At 47.0% G+C, this 24527-nt stretch overlaps 1 protein-coding gene across 3 annotated transcripts in view; it reads left to right on the top strand.

Moving 5' to 3' along the window:
• The first annotated feature begins 3632 nt into the window (after positions 1-3632).
• The window catches only part of SERP2 (stress associated endoplasmic reticulum protein family member 2), a 35389-nt gene continuing 14494 nt past the window's right edge, over positions 3633-24527 (top strand). For 2 of the 3 annotated variants that reach the window (XM_073794889.1, XM_073794890.1), the window contains exons 1-3: positions 3633-3679; positions 3953-4070; positions 8768-8840. In XM_073794889.1, coding sequence (XP_073650990.1) covers positions 3987-4070; positions 8768-8840 — 157 coding nt within the window. In that variant the 5' untranslated portion in view covers positions 3633-3679; positions 3953-3986. Of the gene's footprint in view, positions 3680-3952; positions 4071-8767; positions 8841-16256; positions 16676-24527 lie in introns of those variants that run through there. The other variant, XM_033843879.2, reaches the window with a different exon arrangement.

The following is a 24527-nucleotide window of genomic DNA, read 5'->3' as shown; positions in this document are numbered from 1 at the left end:
ATGGTCATCATTCCAGCTCTGGAAAGGGAAATGACCAAGGAGGACATTCTGGGTTTTTGTCTGTTTTCATGTACATTAATCAGTGTTCTTGGTTGTGAACAAGACATATAAACTCTGGCCAAGAGAAGCAGGAGAATAATTTTTTTTAATATAAATTTATATATTTATTTTTGGGGCTGCGTTGGGTCTTCGTTGCTGCGCGCGGGCTTTGTCTAGTTGCGGTGAACGGGGGCTACTCTTCGTTGTGGGGTGCAGGCTTCTCATTGAGGTGGCTTCTCCTGTTCCGGAGCACGGGCTCTAGGCGCGTGGGCTTCAGTAGCTGTGGCACGTGGGCTCTAGAGTGCAGGCTCAGTAGCTGTGGAGCATGGGCTTAGTTGCTCGGCGGCATGTGGGCTCTTCCCAGACCAGGGCGCGAGTCTGTGTCCCCTGCATTGGCAGGTGGATTCTTAACCACTGCGCAACCAGGGAAGTCCAAAGCAGGAGAATTTATTGTAAGGATTGCGGGTACTACATAATAAGTGAGACACCACCACCGGGTCCACCACTACCACCTCCACTAGTAGATACTGCCGGTGTCTTAAAGACCCCACCACCAGGGTGAAGTTTAACCTGTCCCTTTATCCTTGCACTGCCTGCTCAAGCTTCAAAGTTCCAAACAGGAGCATCTGACTGGCCAATCTGGGTCACACACCCCGGCCCTAGCTGCCAGGGTTTGGGAGACCAAGTCCCCAGTGAGCTCCCATAGTGGGAGAAATGGTCCTGAGACTCACACAGTGCAGGAGTCCCCCCAAAAGAAGTGAGGTCTGCATGCTGGTCAGCCACAGAAAAATGACGGGTGTCCACTACATCACAGCTCAATAGAGTCACATCTGTAAGCTTTGATTATACATCATTTATAAAGATGGGTGAAACTCAGTCCCTGTAGTCATAAACCCAGGGTCCTAAATGGAGCAGTCTTATGATTAATGGACACAGGCTTGTTATGAATTCCTGCTCTAAAAGCTGACAAACTTTCCAGCCTAGATTAAGTTTTCATCAGTTAGCAGGTTCCTGCTTCTTTACCCAAGGCAATTTTAGAAGTTGCGGTTGAGCACTGCACGCTAAAGGTATGTCAAAATTTCTGCCGCCAGCACGATTAACCCAAAGGAACTTTCTAGTCTTGATCAAGTTTCCATTCCCCTCCTCAAGCCTCCCACCTCAACAAAGCAAGATGATGCCAGGCATTGCTACTTCTTAGCCCAGCGGTTACTCTTGAACTCTAGGGACACAGCTTCAGACCTTGGACCCCGGTTCCCTGCAGAAGGACTTCTGGGATGAGCCCGGTCAACCTCTGGTTTATGGCGGGCAGGGGAGCTAAGGAGAGGAAGGGCCAAGACCCATACTGGAAGGGAAAGCTCTTCTTAGTAAATAATGGTGACCCTCCAGGCAATATACAGGTTTGAGACTTGCAGAGGGCAAAGTGGGGTATGGGTGGGTAAAGTGGAGGTCACAGCAGGAGACTGCCTCACCCCAAACAGAAGCAGTAACTCCACGGAAGCCATGAAAAAGTACAGCACATTCACCTCCTGCAATCTATTCCACATATATAGCTGCAAAGTACGTAAACATATATGTACGGGAATGTTCACTAAAGCATTGTCGGCAAACACACACACACACACCAAAAACTGTCCACCTATAGTTCAATATATTACTATATAACCATACTATGGAGTACTATGTGCCTATTAAAAAAAGAAGTGATATATAAGTAGATGCAATCATTTTGTAATAAATTGAGAAAAGCAAGTGGCAGAACGGTTGGCACAGTACGATGATTCTGTTTGTTTTTAAAAAAGGGACACATAAGTAGGCTTATATAGGAGTAAAAACGACTGCAAGGGTAACCTAGAAACAGTGGGAATTAGTGGGAGGGGGCAGGGAATGAGACCTTTCCTTTTCACTTTATACCCTATTTCTGTTTAAATGTTTACTGTGAGTTCACAGTCTATAAATAAAACAAACTAATTTAAAATGTTGTAAAAGGGGAGCGTAGCAAGAAAAAAAGAGTAAAATTGGCCAGTATCAAGCAGGAGTCAGAGCTCAGAAAATAATTTTTTCCTCAACAAGGCAGCACACCTAAGCCTGAGGGAAGGCAGGCATCTGACCCCGAAGAACATTTCTCTGCTTGCAGGCCCAAATGGAAAACCATCTCTGTCTGTATCTTTTCCTTAATGTTCCTCAGAGCCAGGTCTGTGCTCAGCTCAGGCGGGTTCCTACCTTCTGCCACTTCTCCAGAAATCTGGATGAGCTCTTAGGAAGCTGAGTCATGGAGAGGCACGCCCTGGGCCTCACACCACAGCCAGATTCAGCAAGCGTAACTGAGGGAGGGATGGCCCTCTCTCCCTTCCCCACCAAGAACTCAAGGGTTATAAAAGCACCACACTAGCTGGGCCTGCTTGGTTTGTGGTCCTGTAATTACGGGGTGGTGCTGGTGGTAATGCTTAAGCCGATGGAAACTAGTTTGGAAATGACTGATCTTTAGAAGAGAAAAAGAATGACCAGACTTTACTAATGATGCTAAGTAGCTTCTGTGTTACCAAAAGCAGCCCCGAAACAGTCCATATTGCAGTTTGCATGACAAGGAATGGGGAGGGGCATGAGGATGAGCTTAGTAAAGGGCCCCCCAAAGAAAGAAGGAGCTCTCTCTCACCCTCCATAAAACCTGGTAGAAACGTAGCCACGGATGCCCAAAGGGGAAGGATTGGGGTGCAATAGCTACAGCTGGTCTAACTCACAGCTCTTCTTCCCACCACTTCCCAAAGCCCCAGATCTTCCAGGCTGAATTCTCCCCTCTTCTTCTCAACTCTTCTGGTCTTCTAAGAGCTAACTCCAATCCCTTCAGCACGGAAAAGTGAGGGACTGAACCACTTTCCCCCTTCACCCCGCCCCCCTCCCCGACACTAGACAATGGGTAGGGCCTGGTACCAATGTTTGTGAGTCAGGAAAACGTCCATTTTTATCCCGGTACCGCAGGGAAACTCCCAGTTCAGACTCCCAGGGACAAGGGTGGCTGGAGGAGATCCAAGCTGCGCCAGGGGGTCAAAGTGACCCACCTCCAGTCGGCAATCACCAAATCCCGCCTGGGCGGCAGGCCTAAGGTCTTCCTCCACTTTTCACTCAGATGTGGCACCGGCCCGTCTTCCGTGTAACCCACGCAATCACCCAGGCAGGAAGGCCTGTCCCAACTCCATCCCCACACCCCTTTTATCCCCATCCCCGGGGAGATCCGGCCCTTTTCGCAGCACTTGAGAAAGCTCCTGCAGTGGTCTTCCCTCGCGCAAGCCCTTCCCCAGACCCCTTAAGGGGAGGCTCCTTCGGACTGTCCCCCAACAGCGCGGGCCCAGCCCTGTCCTTGTTCAACTTGTCTTTTGAGGACCCCGGGCCGCCACCTCCAGCCCAGCCCTCGGCCAGGGGGCAGCGGTGCGGGGAAAACATCGCGACCCTGCTCGGAGCACGGCCGCCCCATTCTCTTCCCCGGGACCCAGTGGGTCCCGGCCCGAGGAGCCCCCGGCCGCTATGAGCGCACAAAGCCCGCGGCCGGCGGAACCTTCGGCCCCGCCGCGTTCGACCGCTGGCTCCTGACACCCCTGGGGCCCCGGGGCCCGAGCCGCTCGGCGCGCTGCGCTCCGGCCACCAGGTGCGGAGAGGACGCGCCGCAGCGCCCGCCTCGGGGCCGCGCTGGTTAGGTAGCTGGGGGGACCGGAAGGATGGCGAGGAAGTAGGAGAGGGTTTCCTGAGATGAAAGATTACTTCCGTCCGGGCTCTGGCCTCTTTCTGGAGCCGACTCGTTGGGGGCTGGGGAGCGGGGTGCGCGGGGCTCGGGGGCCGCGCGTTGCCACCTGCAGCGCCCGGGGCCGGCGGGACGCGCTTGGCCCTGTCGGGGGCTCACGTGGGGGGGGAATCCTTGCAGGTGGGAGTCGAGAGCATTTCCTAGCGCCCGAGCCATGGTGGCCAAACAGCGCATCCGGATGGCTAACGAGAAGCACAGCAAAAACATCACCCAGAGAGGGAATGTAGCCAAAACCCTGGTAAGGCGGGGGCGGCGCTGACCGGGCGGCGTGGGGCCGGGCCCGGGCTGGGCGGGCGCGGGGCCAACCTCCCCCTCCTCAGCGCCCCGGGCTGCCCCTCCCGCGGGGTCCCGCACGGTGGGCGCTGAGGGCCGGGCTCCCCGCGGCGCGGACTTGTGCTCCCTTGAGCGGATAGGGCCCTGGTTGGCCGTGGCCCCTCTGGGAGCGTCTGCTGGGGCTACCGCGGAGGCGCAGAAGGCCCTCCCCAGAAGAGAACTGGGCCTTTGTCTCCGGGAAAGACGAAAGTCACATCCTTCAGGGAACAGTTAAACCAACTGCTTGACGCCGGGGCCTGGAACCTAGTTGGTGCTAGCTCGGTTTTGTTGAATGAATGAATGAATGAATGAATGAATGAGTAAAGGGAGGCCCTTTGCCACGTCTCCCTCCTAGGCTTCATCCCCTGCCCTCCATCCCCAACAAACACACCAAGATAAGGTTTTCTTTCCTGCCCCTTTGTAATGGTCTCCGTGTATGAATTGGGGATTAGGAATGCTATTCAGCCCGTATTTCCCTCCATCCTCCTCTTTGGCCTCTCCTCCAGTGAGGCCCCGCACCACTCGGCGAAAGTTTAAAAGCAACATTCCCCTTGTTCACCTCGTCAATTCCGACTCATCCTGATAGTATGTCCCAGAACTTTAGAGACTAGCTTATTGCCAGGCATTCTGCACCTCCAAAACCGTAGACTAAAGCTTTATAGCAATGCTTACGTAAAATCTCTGCCTTAAGTACAGGGTTGTGTGTGTGTGTGTGTGTGTGTGTGTGTGTGTGTGTGTGTGTTGTTTGTTTGTTTTTAGGAAAGCAAATGATCTTCAACAGACATTGCCAGGCCCGTGGTCCTGGACATTCAGAGGCAGCCCTCGGATGAGTTGTTGAGTCGTGCTGGTCTCCAAGTGTATGAGCAAAGGCGCATGGAATCTATTATCCCAGACACTTCAGTGGAAGTTCAGCTGAAAGTTGAGGTTTGGCTGGAAGAGCTTGCAGACTTGATGAGGCAGTTGCCTTTAGCCAAAGGCATGAAGCTGGTTTGCTTAACTGAGCACAAAGCTGGATCTGCAATCTCTACTGCAGAATTCTTGCAGAACCAAGCAGTTCTATGGAAGAGAAACAGCATCAAATTTAGGTCTTTACAGGCAGCTACAAGCTTAAGTTGTGCTGGAAGTTCTCTCATTTGGGAGTTAGATCATTTAGTTGTTCTTGGGCAGCAAAACGCCAATATGCCATTGAATTGGAACTATTTTTCACGTAGAGCTCTGTTTTCCCTATTTTTACTCAGAAAAAAAAAAAAAAACTTGCTGTCCAAATTGACACTGAAAAACAATTTTTAATGGATGTTAAAGTATTCGGGGATTATATCCCTAGGAGATCACTTCTTCCCAGGATATCATACAGACTAGCTGATTTACTGAAAATTTCTAGTTGTGTGGTTCCTTTTAGTGAACTGAAAAAACAGAGGTCACTTAATTCTCCTCAGTTGACAACTGATCTGACTGCAGAAGTAACGACAAAACAGAAACCGCTTTGCAGAGCTGTTTTACCCATTAGGCTTGATAAAGTCAGTGTCTGCCACTTCTAGCTTCTCAAGACCACTAGAAAATGTTTGGTACCTGAAACAAAAATGATTGGCTCCAAACTAAGAAAAGAAAATGGAAAAATTGGAGGAAAAGCTGTTTAAATATCTAGGAAATGTAGTCAACTTGACTGCAGTTCAACTTAACTTTCAGGGATATTTTCAAATTATGTTTAATGTATGGTCTGAATGGATTTTTAATAGGTTCTGATATACAATGGAGTGGACCCTTCAGACGTGCCTGGCGCCTATGAGTGTTTCTAAATGGTCCTACTAACTTTGTAATGAAAGGTTTCCAAACCAAGCCACAATGTATGTTTATTTTCCCTTGGTTAGAAAGGCTTTTTGGTTAACTTTATTGTAAATGGATCAGTCTCCAAAAAGAAAAATGAAATTCTCTTTCAAAAAGAAACACTTTAAATCTTAAATCTCATTTTCCTAATTAGAGATCAAACATGATTATACTTTGAAGGAAGTAACTTGTAAGGGGTAACTTGTTCAGAATGAAATTCAATAAATGCAGACACATGAACAGATTCTAACAGAAAATTCAGACGAATTGTTCAGAAATAAACTCCTTTAATTGTATATAGATGCTTGGGTATTTCATTATCAGCTTGCAGCTATGGAGTGAATCAGTACTGTTCTCCCAGATAACAGAAATGGAATAATCATTTCATGATTATACAGTAGTAAAATCTTCAGAATGAAAGGGCAATTTAAATGTCAGAGTTCCGAGTTACCCTGCTGGTATCTTATCACAGGGAAAGCCACCCTCTGCATTTTGGAGCCCAGGGAGTGACAAATTCCTGTGGGAAACGAACCATGTCATTTGCAGGATTCTACTGCTTTTCTTACCTTTCCCAGCAATAGATTCAGGCTTAGGTGAATTGTCCCAACAGATCTGTGCTGGGCACTGCTTCCCCAAAAAAGTAACTCAAAGCTCTCCAAAAACGATATATTGGTATCATGACCAGCCAACGAGTTCTTGAGCTCTGAAAGTCCACAAAGAATATTGATTCACTGTGGAATGTCATCAAAAAGGATTTTGTGTTATCAGGATGCAAGCTCTGTATCCTGATAATTTGAGTTTTTCTGCAAAGGAAAAACTAAATGACTCCGTTTGGTATCTGCATGAGACCAAAAATCCATCTACAGGATCCTGGGTTCACTTATTGACTCTGCTGGAGATGGAACTAGATGAATTTTTTCGTTTAGCATCAGTGGGATGACCGCAACAGAATTTGTTTCTGGTCAACCCTCACAAGTGATTAGGAAGTTGGCGAAGGGGTAGAGGGGTGAATGTCACACTCTGTTCAGGTAAGTTTATTTAATACCTCTATTATTTACTTGCTCTGATCTTGACCTGGTCATAGTGCCAAAGAATGACACAGTACAAATGCTGATTAAGGTTATCCTATGTAATTACTTAAGACTGAGTTTGTCTTTCTTCTAGTCAATAGAAACCATCTATTCCCTTGCAGTGAGATCTGCCACCGTACAAGAGTGTTGGTAGATACAAGTGGTCAAGGTCGGAGAAGTGAGTGGTCTTAATCCTTAGATTCTACCTGCCACTAATCCGTACTTCTCTAGTTAGAGAAATGCTGGAATAACCCTGTCACCCATTGGGGAGTATTAAAAGAGCCAATATCCTTCCTAGACCCTTTCTTTACTCTAGCAGACCTAAGACATGGTATTTAGTGGGGCTTGTATGCTTAGTCATTCTTCGAAGAACATTTATTAAGCATCTATTGTGTTTAAGTTCTGGGCCAGACGTTGCTATACATTGATCTATGAAAGAGACACAGTGCCTGCCCTTGCAGGGCTTACAGTCTGTGGAAAGACAGACATCAAACACAGTATCACAGGAATAAACATCGAGATACAAACTGTGATACATGCTGTCTAAAAAAAGTACTTGGTGATTTAAGTGCCAAGTGAACTCCACTGAGGTAGAAGAGAGAAGGTTCTCTAAGAACGGAACAGGTAAGCTGAGAACCGAAGAACTGTTGCCTTGTCTATGATGAAATAAGTTCTTTAACCTATGTTGGCCACAGCCTATTTTGGGCTCATGTCAGTGAGGGAATATTTAGTGAGTTCTTCATTTTTCTTCACTCTACCTTCTCCCTTTTCACTTGAGAAATTCCCCACATTTTCAGATGCCTTTCTCAGAAAATCATGGTTTTCCATTGATTGATTTGCTTGTAAGGACCAAGCCTTACCTGCACACAGACCCAGAGGAGGTGCAGAGGGACCTTCCTCTGACGTCTGTGCTTTCGGCTTGAGAAGAGCAGGCGGTACGCAGGGCGGGTCCGTGTGGGAACCACAGTCCCCTTATGCTTCCCGGGGATGCCGAGATTTCTCCCAAGCATAAGCGTCACTGAGAATTAGGAGGTTTATTACAAAACGCCGCTCGCCTCATCTCCATACACAGCTGCTGCGGTGCGTCTACTGTTCCCAGGGTTTCCACGGCAGGGGCTTCCCAGGTTTTTAGCGCTTAGAAAGTTTTGAGAAAATGGCTGTGCTCTGTAACCCTGCTTGGGAGCCACGGATGCAGGAATTCAAGATGAATCTGTTGGAGGAAAATCCCCTGGCTCCGTAAAGAGGGAGACCTAAACGTGAATCCCAGCTGTTGTCCCAGTTAGCAAACCTTGAGCCTCAGGTGGAGGCCCCTTGATGGAGATGATAATACTGGCCTTGCGTGGAGTTGTGAGTGCTAGAGATCGCGGTTGCTGGCTGCTTTCTAGAGCGCCTGGCATGAAGTGTGCTTTCAGCCGACAGAAGCAATGATTAGTAATATCATTTTTGGCTTCCCAAATCACTGTATTGGTTTGTGTATTTATACCTCATCGGTCCCCAGAATATTTAAGAACCACCCAGTTCATTGAATTACAGGGGTGTAAGTAAGGTTATTGATGAGTTTTTCCAAACCCATCTTGATCCCTTAAAATTGACTTTGTTCGTCTAGATCTGCCCGCTGGCATTGAGACCGGGTCTGTCTCATTCACAGAGGTGTCTAGTGACTAGCCATACTCAGTAAATGCTTCTTGAATGAATGAAGCTAATCTTACTTTCTCCCATTCCCTTTCAGAGGCCGCAAGAAGAGAAATATCCTGTGGGACCATGGCTGTTGGCACTGTTTGTTTTTGTTGTCTGCGGCTCAGGTATGGGTTTCTCGCTGCCCTTATATCCCATGGTCTCCTTTGTCCTATAAAAACACATGTTTTCTTCTCAAGGTAAATAGACAAAAACTATATTGGTCTGGGATTCAAGTTAATTGCTGCCCGAAGCCTTCATCTTAATAGGTTTTGATTTCATTGCCATCCCAGCAAACAGAGTAGAGACAGAACTGATGTGCTATCATATCATACTCATAAAATGATTACAGTGAGCAATGAAGTTGGCTGGCCACACTTCAGAGTTCAGTTAAAGCTTTCTCTGAAGACCTAACCTAAAAAGGGCATTTGGAACAGAAAGCGGAGCACCTGTCTGCCTGAGATAATCCACATTCCAGAGAGAAGGAGAGGCCTTATGCCTTAAGGGAAGCTCTGCGGAGGTGCTGGGTGAAACAGAGCCGTTGACCTAAGCCTCAAGGTGCAGTCACCTGATGCTGGAAGGTGGCAAGTTAAGAGAGCTTTACACACACACACACACACACACACACACACACACACACACACACACAGTGCAGACTTGAAGTACTTATGAGTGGAGGTCACTTCTATCAACAAGGTAGGTCTTTAGATGTTCCCATCCTCCATCTCCTCACTGTTGCTGAGGGCAGGGAAGGTGAGGAGTACACATCTTCCTGCAAAGATCTAAAACTCCCAAGAAGACGTCATTCCTCCCCAATGGCAAGAGACGCCCATGACTAAAGGTGCCTCTGACCTTTAGGAGACCACTCTTCCGAGGAAATGAAAGCTCTTAGGAGGAAGGAGGGATCCGATGGTCTTGGCACTATTGCCAAACAAGCTTTTGTGTTAGGCTCAGTTTTTTGTTTTTTGTTTTTGCGGTACGTGGGTCTCTCACTGTTGTGGCCTCTCCCGTTGCGGAGCACAGGCTGCGGACGCGCAGGCTCAGCGGCCATGGCTCACGGATCCAGCCGCTCCGCAGCATGTGGGATCTTCCCGGACCGGGGCACGAACCCGTGTCCCCTGCATCGGCAGGTGGACAATCAACCACTGTGCCACCAGGGAAGCCCCAAGGCTCAATTTTTTAAAGTTGATTCCAAGATGAGAGAAGATCTTCCACTCCAAGAAACGAAAGTGTACACCATCCCTAAAGATGTGTCCTCAAAGGGAGTCTTTTGTCCAATACAGAGATCCCTCATCTTTAATAGAGTTTACCCAGCCACTGCTGGAATACTTCAGGAGCGCTCACTCCTTCAAAAAGCCTATCCCAGGGCTTCCCTGGTGGCGCAGTGGTTGAGAGTCCGCCTGCCGATGCAGGGGACACGGGTTCGTGCCCCAGTCCGGGAAGATCCCACATGCCGCAGAGAGGCTAGGCCCGTGAGCCATGGCCGCTGAGCCTGCGCGTCCGGAGCCTGTGCTCCGCAACGGGAGAGGCCACAACAGTGAGAGGCCCGCGTACCGAAAAAATAAAAAAAAAGCCTATCCCATTTCTGTGCAGCTCTGATTCTATTGGAAACATCTCCCCTCCTTTGAACCACACTGTGCTGTCTTCTCGGTAGTTCAGGTGTGGACACCGAAAATCACACAGCTTAGACTCTTCTGCTTCAGAACGTCTTGACTCTTCGGATATTTTCAAGATGACTGCCTAGTGACTCCTTCTACAAACTCAACTTCCCTAGTTCTCTCAACCTTGTCCTCATAAGATGTAGTTTCTAGACCCTTCTGTACATGCCATGACTCTCTTAAAGTATTGCACTTGCAACTGCAGAAGTTGGTCTAGAAATGGTGCAACTGCTACAGAGATAGTAGGTCTGTCCCTGCTTTTTGTCTCATAACCCTGCTTTTATTAATATGCCCCAAACAGTTTATTTATTTAACATCTTTATTGGAGTATAATTGCTTTACAATCTATGTTAGTTTCTGCCGTATAACAATGTGAATCAGCTATATGTATACATATATCCCCATATCCCCTCCCTCTTGCATCTCCCTCCCACCCTCCCTATCCCACCCCTCTAGGTGGTCACAAAGCACCGAGCTGATCTCCCTGTTCTGTGCGGCTGCTTCCCACTAGCTATCTATTTTACATTTGGTAGTATATATAAACCCATGCCACTCTCTCATTTTGTCCCAGCTTACCCTTCCCGCTCCCCGTGTCCTCAAGTCCATTCTCTACGTCTGTCTTTATTCCTATCCTGCCCCTAGGTTCTTCAGAACCAATTTTTTTTTTGGATTCCATATATATGTGTTAGCATACGGTATTTGTTTTTCTCTTTCTGACTTACTTCACTCTGTATGACAGACTCTAGGTCCACCCACTTCACTACAAATAACTCAATTTCATTTCTTTTTATGGCTGAGTAATATATTCTGTATATGTGCCACATCTTCTTTAACCATTCATCTGGCTATGGACACTTAGGTTGCTTCCATGTCCTGGCTATTGTAAATAGAGCTGCAATGAACATTGTGGTACATGACTCTTTTTGAATTATGGTTTTCTCAGGGTGTATGCCCAGTAGTGGGATTGCTGGGTCGTATGGTAGTTCTATTTGTAGTTTTTTAAGGAACCTCCATACTGTTCTCCATAGTGACTGTATCAATTTACATTCCCACCAACAGTGCAAGAGGGTTCCCTTTTCTCCACACCCTCTCCAGCATTTATTGCTTATAGATTTTTTGATGATGGTCATTCTGACTGGTGTGAGGTGATACCTCATTGCAGTTTTGATTTGCATTTCTCTAATGATTAGTGATGTTGAGCATTCTTTCATGTGCTTCTTGGCCATCTGTATATCTTCTTTGGAGAAATGTCTGTTTAGGTCTTCTGCCCATTTTTGGATTGGGTTGTTGTTTTGATACTGAGCTGCATGAGCTGCTTGTATATTTTGGAGATTAATCCTTTGTCTTACAGTTTATTTTTAATAATCACAGCACCTCCTAGACTTACAGAGAGCTAATGGCCAGCGAGGCCCCACCAAGCTCTTCTTCACGTCAACTTCCTGCAAGCTTCAGAGATGCATGTCCGTACCCTCCCATCTAAAGTTGTCCCCTATCTGCATCACACATTGTTTTATTTTATTCCTGGCCCTCATCGACATTTGAAATTATTTAATTTGCTTACTTATTATCCATTTCTCTCTACTGGGATATAAGCTTAGGGAAGACAGTATTTAACTTCCACTAAATTTTTAGATACTAGTACAGTTTTTAGCACATAAGGAGTGGTTAATCTCGTTGGCTAGATGGATGGATGGATGGATGGATAAAACCAAATATTCCCCATGCTGTAGATATTAAATAGACTTTTTTTTAGACCTAATATAAAGCTCCGTGAACATTTCTATTTTAATTTCATTGTTGGTTGTTAAGCTGTTTTTCTACAGAGTAGCCATAAAGTATGGAAACGTAGAAGAACATAAATAATAAATGGCTTACTGATACTGCATAATAATGTACAGTATGGTTAGTGATGTTACATGATGCAGTCAGTGTATTGCCCTGCATTAGCAGTGCATAGTTCAGAGCACTGTGAAAAATTGCAATGGGGCTTCCCTGGTGGCGCAGTGGTTGAGAGTCCGCCTGCCGATGCAGGGGACATGGGTTCGTGCCCCGGTCTGGGAAGATCCCACATGCCGCGGAGTGGCTGGGCCCGTGAGCCATGGCCGCTGGGCCTGCGTGTCCGGAGCCTGTGCTCCGCAACGGGAGAGACCACAGCAGTGAGAGGCCCGCGTAACGCAAAAAAAAAAAAAAAGAAACAAAATTGAGTCATTTGTAGTGAGGTGGATGGACCTAGAGACTGTCATACACAGTGAAGTAAGTCAGAAAGAGAAAAACAAATACTGTATCTTAACACATATATATGGAATCTAAAAAAAAAAAAAAAAAAAAAGGGTTCTGAAGAACCTAGGGGCAGGACAGGAATAAAGACACAGACTTAGAGAATGGACTTGAGGACACAGGGAGGGGCAAGGGTAAGCTGGGACAAAGTGAGAGAGTGGCATGGACATATATACACTACCAAATGTAAAATAGATAGCTAGTGGGAAGCAGCCGCATAGCACAGGGAGATCAGCTCCGTACTTTGCAATCACCTAGAAGGGTGGGATAAGGAGGGTAGGAGGGAGACGCAAGAGGGAAGGGATATGGGGATATACAGGGATATACGTATGCATATAGCTGATTCACTTTGTTATACAGCAGAAACTAACACAACACTGTAATTCAATTTTCTCCAATAAAGATGTTAAAAAAAAAAAAGTTATCTACGTTTTCAGGCTTTATGGCCAAACTGTAGATTGTTAGATCTTGAACCTTGAGCCTTTCATCTAATTATCTCTCTCTCCCAGCTTTATGGTTTCTTGAAAGTATATTATTCGTCCAAGGCACTGATAAAAGTCTAGATTTGGAGAAGTCCACAGAAAACAATTAGAGACAACTCCCCTCAGGTTGACTTTGAACCTCTCAGCAAAACTCCTGCAAGCAGCCCTCGTGTCTTGAGGGTCGCTGGTGTGCATGGCGCTGTGCAGGCTTTGGAGATACAAACTCCTTCAGGGGGCAGCTGGCACTGGGGAGACAGATAAGGAACATGTCGTTGCTCCCAGGAAAAGAACACTTTGACAGCAGAGCACCCGGAGGGTTTGGCAAGCGTGGACAAGGGACCGTCTTAGTGCGTTCGGGCTGCTATAACAAACTACCATAGACTGGGTGGCTTGAAACAGCAGAAATTTATTGCTCACAGTTCTGGAGCCTGGAAGTCACATTGGGGTACCAGTGTGGTCGGTTGGGGACCCCTTTCCCAATCTCAGACTTCTCCTTGTATCCTCAGGTGGCACCCACACGTGGTAGAAGGGGCTAGGGAGCTCAGTAGGGTCTCTCTTATAAGAGCAGTAATCCAACTCATGAGGCCTCCGCCCTCAGGACCTAATCACCTCCCAAAGGCCCCGCCTTTCTACCACCATCGCATTGGGCATTAGGATTCCAACATGTGGAGCTCAGAAAACACAGTCAGACTATATCAGGGCCTTCTAACTCATACTGAGCAGAAGAGAAAGTTTCCCAGAGAAGGCGCCATTTGAGCTGAGTTTTGAAGGACAAACAGCCAGACAAAGGGAAGGTTATTCCACATGAGGGAACACAGCATGACAAAGGCACAGAGGCCTGAGATAGTAGGACAGGCTCAAGACTGGCCAAAGCCCAGTCACAGGGATCTGTGAGCCTCGGTCATCACGTAGCCCTTGTTGTCAGGAACTAAATAGATACAGAGCTGGTGGGGTTTTTTTGTTTTTTTTCTTTTTGGGCTTCAAGATGCACAGTAACTGGGGCCCTCTCCGGTCTGTGCCCTTAGGTAGCATATAGGAGAGGGGGAAAAGCCAATAAGTCATTTAGTCTGGCTTGTTTTTCTCCAACCTGTTCTAGTTCTCAATATCCATCCTTTCCAAAGGGATTAAAAACCTTCCCTAAATTACATCTTAATTAAAATTTTGCCAGGCTTATTGGTTCACATAGTAGGAACTGTATCTTTCCCCCCGTTTGGGTAAATTGGGACATTTGCTGACAACCATCTTTTGGAATCTTCCCAGTCTCCATTAGTTTTTTCAGGGATCGAGTACATTGTCTCTGCTATCCTCTCTGTTGGTTTGTCCAGGGGCGTGAGATGGGAGCCTGCAGGGCCTGGAGATGTGGACTTAAAGTGGCCAAAAGGACACACCCCTTACTGGCATACGACGTCCCCTGCCTGCATGTCTGGTGCTCTTCTAAAGACGCTTCTTTAAATCTAGTTTTAAGACCACTAGCTTCTATGGAAAGGCTAGACATCAAACGGGGAGTTGGGTCCTCTTAACTTTATCCTCTGTTAACATGCCACCATGATCCCCAAGAAATGGACCTCCTCCTTTTTAAAATCATATCTAAAAATAATCCACCACCAGCTCCCTTTTTGTCTTATTTTCTTTCCTTTCCTTTTTTTTTTTGCCAACTTTAGCATTTTTTTTGCAAGCTTCAGCTCAGGCCAAGCTCTGTTCTCACAGAAATGTGTCACTCTTCTCAGTTCGTCCTTGGTACTGTGCCCTTCCTTCTATCTTTGTCCGTGTCCTTTTCTAAACCAAACACGTCACGAAAAACACAATAGCTCCTTTAGATTCATACCCGTTGCCACGTCTCTGGGATTAGTCAAGATTCAGTTCTTGCAGCTCCTACTCTCCCTCCTGAGTTCCTCCCTTTTCAGAGTCGCAGACCATAGGCTCCTACCTATCTTTTTTATTTAATTTATTTTATTGAAGTATAGTTGATTTACGGTGTTGTGTTAATTTCTGCTGTACAGCTAAGTGATTCAGCTATCTGCCTATCTCTTCTCTTCGTTTAAAAGAATGCGATTATGACCACCTAGAGGGGTGGGATAGGGAGGGTGGGAGGGAGACGCAAGAGGGAGGAGATATGGGGATATATGTATATGTATAGCTGATTCGCTTTGTTATACAGCAGAAACTAACACACCACTGTAAAGCATTTATACTGCAATAAAGATGTTTAAAAAAAATGCGATTTCCTCAAATCTAACTCTTCCCTTTATCAGTTCCTCTGCTTTACGTAATGAGCCTCTCGGTGCCTGGATGATTGATCCCCTTACCACTGCTCTCTCTCGCTTCTGTTCCACTTTTGTAGCACAAAGTAGGAGAGACCCGCCCCATCTAGCGTCCTGCCATCATCTGCAGTGTGCACAACAGCACCTTCACCCCTGCCCTTGCCTGTCACGCTCGCACAAAATGCACTGGAGTCTGTGGTGGGATTTCCATACCTGGGCAGACATACCCCTTCCTGTCCCTGTCCAGCGAGTCCCTTTCCTTTGAACAGGATATACCCGTGTGCCAGGCTTAAGTTCCATTTCACCAAGTCCCTGGGATCCCTCTGAGGTCATTCGCCCTCTCTGAGTTCATGTGCTTAGTTATTCATACTTTGTAGATCTTTATACAGACAGGAAAAATATGAAATCTTCTGATAGTAGTGAAGATGTTGATCACTGATCTGATTCTCTTGCTTTCGTGACCTCACTCTATTAAACCCACTTTTCTAATCGACGGTGGGCTGGGCAAAGTGTTCTTTTTTAGAAATAGTGTCACATAGAAAACAAACTTATGGTTACCAAAGCGGAGTGGGGAGAGGGGGAAGGCATAAATTAGGAGTTGGGGATTAACAGATACACACTACTGTGTATAAGAAGGATAAACAACGAGGACCTACTGTATAGCACAGGGAACTATATTCAGTATCTTCTAATAACCTATAAAGGAAGAGAATCTGAAAAAGAATATATATATATATATGTATATATATACTGAATCATTTTGCTGTACACACCTGAAACATTGTAAATCAACTACACTTCAGTTTAAAAAATTATAGAGGGCTCCCCTGGTGGTGCAGTGGTTAAGAATCCGCTTGCCAATGCAGGGGACACGGGTTCAAGCCCTGGTCCAGGAAGATCCCACATGCCGCGGAGCAACTAAGCCCGTGCGCCACAACTACTGAGCCTGCGCTCTAGAGCCCGCGAGCCACAACTACTGAGCCCACGTGCTGCAACCGCTAAAGCCCGCACGCCTAGAGCCCGTGCTCCCCAACAAGAGAAGCCACCGCCGCAATGAGAAGCCCGTGCACCGCAACGAAGAGTAGCCCCCGCTCGCCGCAACTAGAGAAAGCCTGCGCGCAGCAACGGAGACCCGATGCAGCCAAGAATTAATTAATTAATTAATTTTAAAAAATAAAAATTATAGAAATACTGTCAGTGTACCTAGGGTAAATAAATTTTCAGGTGAGGCAAGTCACAAGGAATGCAGGTTTTATCTGTTTTCCTAGTATCTTTGGGGAAAAAATGCAGAATGGTAAAAATGTTGACCTTTAAGTATAGTTTCACTTATGGGTCACCCTTACTCCATTTTACGTGGCAAAACAAGTTAACAAACCTCCAAGAGGTTACGGGACCCCATTATTATGGGGAGTGATGTGTCACAGCAGACTCTTGACCCCTTCCTTCTCGGCTTCTTTCCTCGGCCTTCCTTGTTCTCCACACATGCCTTTTGTGCCAGCAGTGGTGGTGCTGATAAGAGCCAGATAACGAAAAGGAAGGAAGAGGAACCAGGGCAGCAGTGAGAGCCCAGCACACAGGCACCCAGAGCCCCCTGGCACAAAAACACATGTCCAGGGAATGCCCACCCCTCACCAGGGAGACCCCCCGAGATCCCAGTCCAGCCCAAGTCCATGGTTGTAACCAGTCAGAGGACATTATCTAAATACTAAATACATCCCCCTTCAGAGGAAGGAAATTCCCACTTTCCAGGATTGCAAAAGGTCTCTTAGGCAAGACGCTTCTTTGAAAACTGACCAACTGGCAGAAAATGGATAAGAGGCTTCAGAGGGGAGGATAGTTTGGGGCTCCGCCAGATGTGGGTTCAAAGCCTGGATTCGCTAGGTTTCTGCTGAATAACCTTGGACAAGTTCATTACTCTCTCTGTATTGATTTCCTTATCCATCCAACGGGGATGGGGGAGCCCCTCCAGAGGTTGTCCTGATACTGGATAGTTCCAGGGACGTAAGTGCTGGCCCACAGCACGCTTGAAACCTGCAGCTTCAGTCACCACCATCTCTGTCCCCATCGCCCTCACGTAAAGTAGTGGCACCATGAATGGGACTGGTGTGTCATGGACGCTTTAAGCTCCCATTGCCTTCCATCCTCCCAGGCCATGCCTTCACCTGGCAGGCTCAGCCACTCACGTTGGTCTTGACCTTCCAGAGAGCTGCAGACCCCGCCTCTTCACTCCCAGGAGAAGTGTGAGCAATTTCAGTGATAACACTCCCAGTGGGTGAGACCATGTTCCCATGATAAATCATCAGAATCTTTCAGACCGACCCAGGCAGGAAAAAGGAAGCGCCCAGAGGTACACTAAAATCAATGAATAGGGGTTTGTACTTTAAGTTGAATATGAGAAATAAACTAAGTTTTATTCGCTTAAAGCAACCCAAATACACCACCGTTTTGCTATTTAAAAAAAAAAAGTTTTCTTTGTGAGATGCAAACGCTTTTGAGACATGGAATTGTCCAGATAGGACATCTCAGGGCCATATCTTGCTTCGTCTGGTTTAATTTGGAAACTAGCCTTATTGTTGTTAGCATTATATACATTTCATCAGAAATCTAAAACCTGTTTCTTAGTCAGATACCTCTTCTGGGTCCCCTCAGATGATTATTGCAAACAGGCCAGAAACTGTTCTTGTTCAGATCCTGACCCAGGACTTTTGCTTGGGCCTTTTTAACTGGTTGCATTTGTCTTTATTTGATCTCCTAGGACCCCAGATTCACACTGAAGCCCCAAGGGTTTAGACACCCCCCTCTTAGAGACTTGGCCGTTTTTATAAAAATATTATCTTCCACTTCTGCAGGCGGTGGGGCCTCTTTCCAGATAAGCAGCTCGTCCTGACTCTCAGTCCCCGGTTTCAAAGCCTGCCTCTTTAGAGAACTGTTTGATAGCTTCTGAAGAGTACTTGTTTTTATCTTGAGACTCAGAGACAAGCGTGACCCGGAATGTCCGTCTGAGGCGGCAGAGATGCCGTCGCACAGATACGCCAACTGCTATCTGCGCGAGACACTTGCTGTCTGCGTGTGCTTCCCCGGACCGTGGATGAAGCCCGTCCTGCTGGTTGTGCCCACAGCCCTCGGCCCTGGGTTTCCCTCTCCCTTTTGTCCTCATCTCTTTCAGGAGCCTTGTGGAGAAGGGTTCGGAGGCCTCCCCAGAGCTCTGTGATGAGTATGCCGCTGTGCATCAGTAATGTCTGACCCGAACACGGCAGTGACAGCAGGGTCCCAACGCTGGCCTACCCATCTTATAGTGTCAGTGCCACAGTGTTCACAGGACAACTGTCTTCAGCATTTTTGACTTTCCTCTCGGACTAGAAGTTTCACCTGGACTCAGTGACAGTAGGTCTTTCCCTTCACATGCAGTTGACCAGACAGTATGTTAGCGCTTACATGTGTCTCGTGATCCTGTTGCATCGTTCACCTCTCCTGAGCCCAGGTGTGTCCCTGAGTGTGGACAGGAGGCAGCAAGCTGAGAGCCGTCTTCTCTGTCCTCGCCCCTCACTGAGGTTCCAACCGGGGTCAATGGAACCACCATTTAATCCCCATGATGCTGTGATTCTCAGAGGGAAACGCTTACACACCAGCCACACCCCAACTCCCTCCCTCAGACTACTTCTCCCTCATCCGTCCCTCATTTCAATTGCATTTCTCTCTCTCTGGCCGAACCTGATACTCACTTCCTAATTAGAGATTATGTGAATTTTAGTCATTCTTGAAGTCTGGCTTTTCTTGAAACTGATGAGCTTATATCCCCCATCAAAGGGAAACCTCTAGGGGAAAAGGATTAACCAGTGACTTATTTCCTTCCTAATTTTCTATAGTTTCCAATTTTGCCAATAAGCATACATTACTTGTATAATCAGAAAAAAATAAGTGTATTTTGAGAGCAAAATTGCTAAACTCTTGGTTTTAGCCTTTTCTTTTTTTTTTCTTCAAAGCAGTAGACTTTTCTTTCTTTCTTTTTTTTTTTTTTTAGAGTAGTAGACCTCTTTGTTCAAATCTTAGAGGGAAACAAAAGAAAAGCTGTTCTGGTTGAAGCAGGATCTCTCATGTGTCTGTGTTTATGTCTGTGTCTGTGTGTGTCTTTGTATGATGTCTGTGTGTGTTTGTGTATGTGTATGTTTGTGTGTATCTGTGTGTGTGTTCATGTGTCTCTGTTTGCATGTGTGTGTCTGTGTGTATTTTTGTATGTGTGTTTGTGTGTGTGTGTGTATAGGGGTGCCTCCTGTGTTGCTGGATATACTGATTTTTTATCATCCCCAGAAGGGAATACACACCTGGACCCTCTTTGCCCATCAAATAGGAAACTGTGTCCGGCCCGGCACTGGCCTCTGTGATTCCAGAGTTAAGGCCTTTCCCAAAGAGCCTACTAGATTCATTTGGCACCATCAGTTGTGAGTAGCTGCACTGTTTCTGGGCAGGGACGTTCCCTTTGTCTGGCAGTTAACAGACTGTACTCTTCTCCTGTATCTGGTAGGCATTCTGCCTGCCGGGGCAGGACTGGGGAGAGATAACGTGTCACAGCCTGGACCGTTTTTCAGGACAACCTATTCAGAACAGATAAGGAAAGTGATTCCCTGAGACGTTCTAAGCTGGGCCTGAATGCCTCCTGTCCTCCCGGCCTCCTGTTTCGGGTGGTCCAGTGGTCTCCCTTTACGTCTGCACTGGAGGCCTCTCCGTTTCTGGAAGAGCCCACAGCCCCACCCTCCCTAGGACTGGCTGTTTTGTTAAGGATGCTGTGGAGGAGGGACAGGACTAGGTGCTGTGTGAACCAGCTCCAGGGACAGCCTCCTTGGGTTGGAAACCCGGCTCTGCCACCTACTAGCCGTGCAGCCTGGTCCAAGCTACTCACCCACACGCCCACTCCAAGCCTCAGTGTCGTCCATTCTTAAAAGGGATAGGATCCTACCTGAAAACTCCTAGGATCCTCATGAAAATCAATCCTGAGGATGAAATGAGACAATGCATGCCACACGTTTAGTGGAGTCCTGGTACTAGTTTTACAAATGTTTGTCGTTATTGTCATTATGTTGACGGCCCTTAGTTGCACTGTCTCCTTGCCTCTCAACCCCCCTGGCGAGGTGCCGACCAAGATTCTGAATGCTTGCAAGGAAAGAAAGCTAACATTTTGTCCTTTGTGATGGGGAGAAAACTTGGGGAGCAGAGCTCTGAGATACTGGGGAAGCTGCAGGAACCCCAGCTCCCACCTGGACAGGGAGAGGGCAGGGTTTGCCGGCCAGAGGTCAGTGGTGTCACCTCTGCAGGGACAGCTAGAGCTGGAGCCTCTTCTCTCCTTCTAGAAAGAACTCTTTAAAAACTAGCCAATGGGGGCGAGCAGAATCTATTCATACAACTATTTTGGCTACCGTTTCTTGAGTACTTATTCTAATGCCAGGTCCTACACTTCTATTTTCTTTTCTCATCACACAGTCCCTACAAAGAAGCTATGGTACTCATTTTTCCAAATCACAAAACAGAGGTTCAAAGAGGAAGTCAACCAGCATCCCGTAGCTAAAAAGAGAGCTAATACCCAAACCTAAACTCCAAACCCATCTGCCTTCTATTATCCTATTATCCTTCTCTCTTACCATTTCCCCCAAAATACCATGGAGCAGATTTTCCACCAACTTCAGGCCTCTAGCATATGACTGTGTATTGAAAAGAACTCATGTTAAAACATCTCCTACTTTCCCTGCCAGAAAATGTGCGTTGTCCAGAGATTCCAGCTGGACGGCCATTCTCGGTCTGCTCCCAGGTGGACAAAACCCTGACCCAGCCACGGGCTGCTTCTTGACTGGGCCACCGGGGTACTCCATCACCTTGCTCTGTCCTGGACACTTGCTCCAGGACAAATTTGAATTCACCGTGTTTGCAGGTCGACCACATAAGCACTGGCCTTTCCTGGAGACTGCCTGAACTATCTTGAAATTGTGACACCCAGAGGGAGTCACAGCCCCAAGATGCAAGTCTGAGGAACTCAGCAGCCCTGGAGCAACCTTTCCGTTCCACCACAAAGGAAAGCTTGAGGACATGCGTCTGCTCTGGAACTCCCGCCTCAGGATCTGAGATGCACGGTCTGGAAAAGATGTCTCATCAGCCATTGGCTCCCTCAAGGTGACCTGCGGCCTCACTTGTCATGTGCTTCCCTCTGCCCTGGGGCCCTGCGCCCCTGGGGCCCTTTGGGTCTGTGTATGGTTTCCTTCTCGGAAGAGTGCTCTGCTGTCTGCCATCTTAATGTGGAGAGAGCATCCCATTCTTTGCTAATACGATCTCTCTTTTCACAGCGCCCTGCTGCCCTCACCTATCCCTGGCTTCCCTCTCTTTACCCTCTTCTCCATCTCTGGAGAAGCCATGGGGGAGTGACATCTTGCTTTGACTATCTTTGTGCTAATTCTTTCAGGGAGCTTAATGACCCACCTTGGCGATGTCTTGTCTCCTAACATCTCTGCTTTTTTTTCTCAAGGCCCAGACTTTTCTTACCAATGCTTTCATTTTTTAAATTTTTTAAATGAAAAATAATCAAAGTTGTGTGAATCCTAGAGTTGGCTTATCCTCCTAAAGGATGTTCCTCTGGCCTGTCTTGATCTCTCTTCTCAGCAACTCCCTTGATCTCGCTTATCATCCACCATTTACTTTCAATAAAGGTGGTTTTCGGAAGGCCCCATTGTCTGGCAGGGTTCCAGCTTTCTGACAGTCTCCTAGGGGATCCGCTTGTGTCATCTCTGTGTCCTTTGGGCACTCTCAGTTAGCTGGGGTGGGGCAGTCCCCAGGGAAGCGTGGATTGGGCTGGCCCAGCTCCCGGCCTTAAGGGGTTTCTGTTCTCGACTTGTGACTGGACTTCCCCTCAAGAACTGAGCTCTTGGAGCAATTGAATCTCAAGGTCGCCATTTGATGCTGATTCTTTAGGTCTGAAGAGTCATCAGTTGAGGTTTTTAAAGTGTATTTTCCTCCACACTGTTTGCAATTTTTCACCGTTCAGTCCTTCAGTAAATTTTTACTGAGGACCTACTATGTGCCCAGTGCTGAGCTTAGGCCCAGGGGTAGAGCTGGGGGCAAAATCATCCCTGCTCTCCTGGAGCTTGTGGTCTCGTGGGGAAGAAAGATGAGTCAAACAAATAATTGTGCTGCAACAGGTAAAATTTCAGGCATGAAAATGTTTGAAGGAGAGGAACATAGGGCTGCGAAAGCATAGACAGGCCAAGCTTGGAAACATTGCAGGTTCGGGTCCAGACCACTGCAATGAAGCTAATATCGCGATAAAGCAAGTCACGTGAGTTTTCGGTTTCCCGGTGCCCATAAAAGTTCTGTTTACATTATACTGTAGTCTATTAAGCATGCAATAAATAGCGTTATGTCTAAAAAAAAGGTATACATACCTTAATTTAAAAATGCTTTATTGCTGAAAAACGCTAACCATCATCTGAGCCTTTCAGTGAGTCCTAATCTTTTTGTAACAGTAACATCAAAGATCACTGATCCCAGATCGCTGTAACAAATATAAAAATAATGAAAACGTTTGAAATATTGTGAGAATTACCAGAATGTGACACAGAGGCACGAAGTGAGCAAATGCTGGTGGAAAAAGTGTTGCCCGTAGACTTGTTACACACAGGGTTGCCACAAACCTTCAATTTGTAAAAAAACAAAAAAAACAAAAAAAACAAAATGCAATATCGGCACAGCGCAATAAAACGAGGTATGCCTGTAATGCAAAGGGCTGGTGTGCTCTAGGGAAGTGGTTCTCAAAGTGTGGTCCCTGGACCAGCAGCCTCAGCATCAACTATGAACTTGTTAGAAATATACATTCTCAGTTCCCACCCCAGACCCACTGGATTAGAAACTCTAGGGATGGGGCCCAGTGCCTGTTTTCAAACATTTTCAGGGGATTGTGAGACATAAGTTTGAGAACTCCTGCTTCAGATGGTCAAAGACGGCTTCTCTGAAGAAATAACTTCTGAATTTTGAAGTAAAACTAGGCGATAGGGTAGGGTGGGGAAAGTATTTCAGAAAGAAAGAATGGCGTGTGTAAAAGCCCAGTAGTAAGAGCAGGGAGCTTTTAAAAACAGGAGGGCTTCCCGTAAGAGAGGAGGAGAGTGGAGAAGGTGAATCTGGACAGGTTGCCAGGGGCCAGGAGATGCAGGTCATGGAGGCTTCACCAGGGATTGGGCAATAGAATGCTTCTGGTGTGTTAGAAACTCAAGGAGGGCACGATCTCACTTGTTTTTATTTAAAGAATAATTCTAGCTACAGTATGGAGAAAGGATTGAAGGCGTAGCAAGAGTAGACCAGTGGAGGTCACCGCAGGAACCAGGGGAAAGATGACGGTAACTTGGACTAGGGTGGTTTCGGGAAGGATGGAGCGAAAGACACACAATCACGAGATTATTAGGTAACGCCCACAGGTCTTGGTCATCCATCAGAGGTATCAAGGATGACTCTGGCATTTTTGGTGTACGTGCAAGATGGAGGAGGACGATGCCAAGCTCGGCAACGGGAAGAGATCATGAGAAGGTCCTGTTGCATTTGACGTGCCTTTGAGCCACTTGTGTGTAGGTATCAATTAGGTGGTGGAAGGTGTAGGTCTGGAGCTCCGAGGAGAGGTCGGGGCTGGCAACACACATTGGTGAGTCATCAAGAGCTAAGTGGCAACTGAAATTGTGGGCCGGGATGAGATCGCCTGGGAGAAGGAATGTAATGAAGAGAAGAAAGCCAGCCATGCTCACTGCAGAACTTCAACATTCTTGTTTACTGGTCAGGAGGAGTTAGGATGACCCCATAAACCACGTTTAGTGTAAAGAACCAAAGAGAAGACGGAAAACTAGAAACTAGGAGAGTGGTGTGTCCCAGAGGCCAAGGGAAGAGAGTTTCCAGGAGGGAGCGCTCAGCGAGGGTAAGTAGGGGTTCATGACAAGAGGCAGCGTCCTTCAGGACGCTAGTTGGATTAAGTGACATGGAAGGTCATTTGTATCTTTAGCAAGAGCTATTTCGCTGGAGTGAAGAGAGAAGCTAGAATGCAGTGGAATTGCAGTGGAATGAGGTGGAACCCAAAGGTAAGGGAATGGAGAAAGTGAGGACGTAGACAGCGTTTTTGG

The sequence above is a fragment of the Tursiops truncatus genome, chromosome 18, assembly GCF_011762595.2.
Source record: "Tursiops truncatus isolate mTurTru1 chromosome 18, mTurTru1.mat.Y, whole genome shotgun sequence".
Classification (NCBI taxonomy): domain Eukaryota; kingdom Metazoa; phylum Chordata; class Mammalia; order Artiodactyla; family Delphinidae; genus Tursiops; species Tursiops truncatus.
Note: the sequence above shows the minus strand (reverse complement) of the source record. Positions and strands in the feature narration are given on the sequence as shown.